This window comes from Cebus imitator, unplaced genomic scaffold, assembly GCF_001604975.1.
Source record: "Cebus imitator isolate Cc_AM_T3 unplaced genomic scaffold, Cebus_imitator-1.0 Scaffold7, whole genome shotgun sequence".
NCBI lineage: Eukaryota > Metazoa > Chordata > Mammalia > Primates > Cebidae > Cebus > Cebus imitator.
Window position 1 is genome coordinate 7,486,297 of NW_016107322.1, and position 6,563 is coordinate 7,492,859.

Genomic DNA, 6,563 nt, shown 5'->3' on the forward strand with positions numbered 1-6,563 from the left:
AAATAAAATAAAATAAATAAAAATACAAAGAAACAAAATGTCCCAAAGCATAGATTCCAGTAGAGGAATGATTTTTAGTTTTAGGTACTCTGTATGTACCTGGACCACAGCTGAGATCACCGTTGGTAACTCAAACAGAGGAATCCTTAAAATATTAAACAAAGACATCGATGTGAACACTTTAGTGGCTGTTAAAATGTTTTCTTCATTCAGTAAGAAATAAACACGAAAGGTTGCCAGGGACACCTAAAAAATAGCGACATGTTATTTTCTTCAAATTTCTACTGATAACATTATTAGTTACAGTCCCAAAAAATAAGAAAAAGAAAATCTAAATAATTTTGTTTGTTTCCTAAAATTTATTACTCTTGCTGAAGAACATAACAAATATTTTAGTACAGGTCATAAAATCATGTGTCTTGGACAATGACATCCTTGAGAACATGCAGTCCAGAGCTTTTCTTTTAAAACATGCTATATTCTTACTACAGTTATTATTCCCATTTACATTGTATACCAGTTCACCTTTTCTTTAAAACTCAGAAATTTTATGTAAACTTATTTTCCAGCTGCATGTGCATACATTCTTACATATAATAATTATGCTTTCTTTGCATCATAAGATTAACTGAGGAAGATATGAATAGACCATGGCTAAGATTTATATTTGTTCTTATAAGTTTCATTTAGAAAAGGCAGGAAAAATTCATTCACAAATGAGAATGGATTTAGTGTCTTGTATGTAGTCCGGGCTTAAGCAAATACATCTTGGATGGTTTTACCAATGTGTTCCAAATGTATATATTGCTTTCACTTCCATAATGCTCAAATGTTTGTTTAAAAAAATTTAAATTATCCACAAAGAGTAACAACTTTGATTAAAATTGATGCATGCTCCGGTTACATGTGGCTTGCTTTTCCTCTGGCTTTTGTCCATGGCTTCATATCCCAAGGCAATTTATACTCTAGTTAAAATAGCATGGGATTCCCAATGTGTATTACATGGTACAATAGAAAGAGAATAATGTCACTTGATGTCAATTAGCCTCTAAATACTAGTTTTATAACTTTGAGGATGTTTCCAACTACTGGACTTCCATTTCCTCTTGTGAAATGATAAAAATAATGTCTTATTATTATGAGATTGAAATTAGGCAATGTATGTAACTTTCCTGACATTTAGTAACAACTCAATAAATGTTGCTTCACTTCTCAGCTCCATTTAATGTCCCCTTTGAGTCTACTTAAAAGGAATTAATCATGCATATCACACTTTAAAACTGGAATGAAACTTTGAAATGTAGATTATGTTTTTAAGAGATAGAGGCATATATGAAATCTCTGAGAAAAATTACAGAAAAATAAAATCTTATTATATTTTAAAAATACAGACCAATGAAAACACATACAATATTTTCTCTTTTTTTTTTACAACTTTCGTTCTCTAATCCACATAAGTTAATGAATGTATTTCTTTAAATTTTAATTCAGATACATACAATTTAACTTTACACATCTTAATTCCAAGTAATTTGGAGTTAAATCTCTAAATCAGATTTGAAAATCAAAACAGGAAATATGACATACACTCACCAAAAATGGAATGCAAGTTAATGTCAGCATGGAAAATACAGTAAGATACCTAGCTGATTTTTGGAATTCCAATTCCTGATCTCGAATTTTGATAACCTTATTTTTATAGAAGGGTTCCCATGCATACAGTTTGAGGATCTGTAAATGATTCAGAGAATAATTATCTGACTATCTATATCATAGAAGAAAAAATTGCACACATACTAACAAATGCTATACACACACGCACACACACAAATGCCATACACACACACACACATGCCATACACACACACACAAATGCCATACACACACACACACAATTGTGAAAGTAAAAAATGATGGTACAATCATAAAAAAAAAAAAAAAACTGCTCCCACTTTGATTGAATCGGAGTATTTTCTTAAATTGTGGTATTTTCGGGATGGGAGCAGAGCAGAAAGAGGGAATCACCATCCTTCAGCCTTATGTGCCCACCACTCCCAATAACTTATTTCTGAGCCAGACTCTGGCAGCATGCCAGCTCTAGGCATGAACTCCACAGAACTCCATAGACAGTTTTGGTCTAGCTCAGTTCTGTCACTCTTCTTACTGGTCCAGCTCTCATTTCTGTCTATTATCTGTTTCTTATAGCTAAACTCTTTTCCCTGGCTTTCCAGTTTCTTCAAGACAGATGTTTTGGGACTTCCAGCTGTTCTCTGAAAGGTGACTAGTGTTTTGAGATTGTAAACTATTTTCTGAGGCAGAAAATGTGGGGAAATAAGATCCTACACTGGCTTATTGAATATACTTTAGAGTGAATTAATTTACATTCAACTTGCAGCTCTGTCTATATGTGATGCTTAATTTTATGTGACTGCTTGACTGGGCTATGGGGCCCAGTTGTTTGTTCAAACACGAGTCTAGATATTTCTGTGAAGATATTTCTTAGATGTTGTTAGCATTTCAATTAGTTAAACTCTGAGTTAGACGATTACCCTCTGTTTTATGAGTGGTCCTTATCAAATCAGTTGAAAGCCTTAAGAGAAAAGACTGAGATTTCTCAGGGGGAAGGAAATCTGCTTCCAGATTGCCTTCAGGTTCAAGGTTGCAGCATCAACTTTTGCTGGAATTTTCAGTTTGCCCACCTGTTCTACAGATTTTACACTTGCCTGCCCCCACAATCAGATGAGCTGGTTTCTTAAATCTCTATTCATATACCTGTATATCTATATCTCTACGTATTAAATCTCATATTGATTCTGTTTCTGTGGAGAACTCTAATGCACTCTCACTGGTTCTGTAAATTTAGACCTGCCCCTTAACTGCTCAGTGCCTTTGTTTCCTAGTTAATAAAATGGAAATGGGGAAATCTTTTTCTGGGGTTTATAAGAATTCCATGAGAAAACACATATAGAATAATAAGCACAGCATTTGATGGATGGAAAATAATTAATAAATTGTAGCAATTATCAGGATTATCAGGGAGAAGCTGTGTGACACCATTGTCAGACCCCAAGGATACTGACTGTTCTCACTTTTAAACTATTCTAGCTTTCCTAGGAAAAAATAATTTGCAACATATTTTTTATAGAATAGCACTTATATGATCATTTGTATCCCACATAAAATAATCTAAATGACGTGTCATCACTTCTCCTATATAAATCTGCCTTTACATTGATGGGTGTGTTATTACCATTCTTACCTGCTTCATCCCATCTTTTCAACATAATTCCTTAAAATAAGTAATATTTTGTGACTTTTAGGATATTTCTGTTCACTTGTGTGAGAAACAAAAAGAAAATGGCTGCATTTTATTTGGTTTTGCATTTAAATGTTATTTTAGTGATAAGAATTCCTACATATCTGAAATCTGAAATTTTCTGCCCACAATTATATATCTATAATCACTCTGAGATACTGAGAACAGTACAAACTTCATTTGTATTGCTATACTCAAAATAGTCAAGTCAAAGGCATATCCCTTTTAGATTACCTTAATTCCGTGTAGGATTTCCTTCAGCAGCTTTATCTGTTTATCTTTGATCTTTCTTTGGCTTTTCTATTTAAGGGAAAGAAAATTTTAAAATATATGACAAAGTTGATAATACTTTTACTGATATGGCCATAGCTATTTTAAAAATGTGGTCTATTTTCTCTATGTTATTTAAGATTTAGTGGATAAAAGCATCTTACAATATTTATACGTTATTCTATTGATAATGGAGGAAGATAGCTATAAATAGGTAACAAACATAGCCAACAGGAGAATAAAACCAGTATAGAATAGTAGAAAATATAATATTGATTTAAACATAATTTGTTTAAAATTGAATAATAAAATAACACTCACATCCTACTAAACTGGAACACATTTCTAAAACTCCATTAACTATTTATATACATACTTAGAAGTGTCACAGGAATAAAAATAAGGCTCTCTATAAATTTTATTTGTTCTTTAAGAATTAGAATAATTAAAATTTATATTTTCAAATACTCTTCGTTTTCTTTTTATCAATGTTATGCCATTGTATTTTATTCAAATATTTAACAATTGTCATAATATTTTACACTTGTTTGGGCATCACTTCTTAAGTGTTTTCTCCATTGCCATTGTCACTTTATGTTATATGCACAGGTATTTGTATATCTTATAAAAAAATCCATTTACAAGCTAATATCCATCATATTCTGTGTGTGATTTAATACAATAATATTATGTGTGTGACTTAAAGGCATACTTTCTATTTAGCATATTTAGACATAATATTGAAATCTCTTTGAAAGTTCTAGGAATCTAGATTAAGGTTCAAAAAATATATTTCCATTCCTAATAATGTGCTTTTAGATAGCAGTTTTAAAAATCCAGAATATATATTTTAAAATTAGTTAAAAGTATTATAACTATAAACAAACGTGCTATTCTAAACACTAGCATGCTAAGTAACTTTACTTCAAAATTATATACTATTTTCTAGTTTTTATGTTTAAAGAACAGCCATCTTTTATTTGAAAAAAGAAAAATATAAAATACTATATGATTTTTAGTCCCTTAGGGTATTAAAGTAATAAGTAAAAATCTATCCTCCTGTCTACTTCTACTTTACAGGTAACTATTCTTAAAAGACTGCTGCTTTATCTTTAGATTACTTCTACGCTTATGCAAATATATTTATAGCTATGTATCTTCATTTATTTATCTCTCCATTGTACACATGTGTATAGATATATTCACATTTTAATAATGGATCTATGATATAGATACATATATGCTTGATATACATGCATATATTTAATCTACTTTTTGCTCTAAAATACGACTGACATATTCCCATGTCAATATATATTGTTAATCTTTGATCCATTTAAAATAATGTTTTCATAAGCAATATATCTGCCTCTGTTAATTTGACATGTGAAAGCATCTATCTCATTGCAGTGTGATTTCCTTCAGTGCAATGGACTCTATGGTTTCTCCATTTTCTTACGGGAGAGCATACTGTGCAGTCTAACACATGGCGAAACGCGAAAACATATATTGATGGTAAGACGAATGACTGAATATAAAGGAAGAATATCAACAATAATTTAGTGAAGCATTTCCTGTCTGCTTGCTGCAGTAGTCCACTTTTCAAACAACCAAGCATACCCCTACCTCCAGGCTGCACGCACACTCTTTCCTTTGCTTGGTGTGTCTTTTCCTCAGACGCCCACATGAATTAGTCCTTCACCCTGTTGATATGCCATTTCCTTCCTGATGAGTTTCCTGGTTCTAAATGTAATATGGCATCCTTGCTCTCTTCATCACCTTATGTTTGCTAAATCTTCTTCATATGCAAATGTTTTCTATCTACTTATTTACTTGCTTAATGCCTGTCTCCTCCACTAACCTCATGAGAGCTGGAACTTGTCTGTTCTCCTCACTGCTGTGCTTCCTGTGCCTGGAACACTGGCTGACATAGGATACATGCTTAGTCAATACTGGTTGAATGAATAAGCCAATAATAAATTTGGATGACTTCCATTTATAACTCTCTCTATATGACAGCTAGATGGTGATTGTTAACTGCAGTCAGAAAACTCAGCTCCTGTTTGACACATGTAGCATGAGGTAGTCATTTTCTTACCTTTAACTTTTTTATTTTAGTTGCAGCTACAGCATTTATTGGTATAACAAATACAAGGACTGCCAGCCCTGCTAACACTGCTGGACCCAGCTCTTGCCAAAGGAGAGAAATGGCCATCAGAATTTGAAAAGGAGCAGACCAGAGGAGATTGAGGCTTGATGTCATGTCCATGAGTTGCTGAGCATCTGCTGACATCAAGTTAATAATTTCTCCAGTGGAAAACTTTTGTCGAGAAACATTTGATAAAAGTAGGACCTATAAAAAGAAAAGCAAAATATTTTAGAGTTATGTGATTATGGGGCATCTTTATAGTCAAACAATGGTAATTTTTAATATCAATTTTTAATATAATTAGAAAAATGTACAAGGTTATTTATGTGTTGGGGTATTATAAAACCAAGAGATGTGATTTTTAGATGAGGAAATATAATTACTGATTAAAGTATATAGTTTTGGAATAACCTGTTTATTGGTAGAGAGTTACATTTGGGTTTTTAAACTATAAGAATTTATGGAATGCTATGCAGCTATAAAAAGGAACAAGGTCATGTTCTTTGCAGGGACATGGAAGGAGCTGGAAGCCATTGTCCTTAGCAAACTAATGCAGGAACAGAAAACCAAACACCACATGTTTTCACTTATAAGTGGGAACTGAACGATGAGAACACATGGACACATGTGGTGAATAACACACACTGAGACCTGTCAGATGGGTGGAGGCGGAGGGAAGGAGAGCATCAGGAAAAAAAAGCTAATGAATACCGGGCTTAATTCCTAGGTGGTGTCTTGATCTGTGCGGCAAACCACGATGGCATATATTTACCTATGTAACAAACCTGCACATCCTGCACATGCACTATAGAACTTAAAATAAAAACT

General features: G+C 32.6%; 1 protein-coding gene across 2 annotated transcripts in view; it reads right to left on the minus strand.

Annotated features, from left to right (window-relative positions):
* Positions 1–6,563, minus strand: part of LOC108312103 (canalicular multispecific organic anion transporter 1-like) — a 91,390-nt gene that overhangs the window by 52,372 nt on the left and 32,455 nt on the right. For both annotated transcript variants that reach the window (XM_017539853.2, XM_037742549.1), the window contains 4 exons: positions 5,685–5,939; positions 3,551–3,616; positions 1,594–1,731; positions 100–246 (listed from right to left, as the gene is read on the minus strand). In XM_017539853.2, the coding sequence (XP_017395342.1) occupies positions 100–246; positions 1,594–1,731; positions 3,551–3,616; positions 5,685–5,939 (606 nt within the window). The remainder of the gene's footprint in view (positions 1–99; positions 247–1,593; positions 1,732–3,550; positions 3,617–5,684; positions 5,940–6,563) is intronic.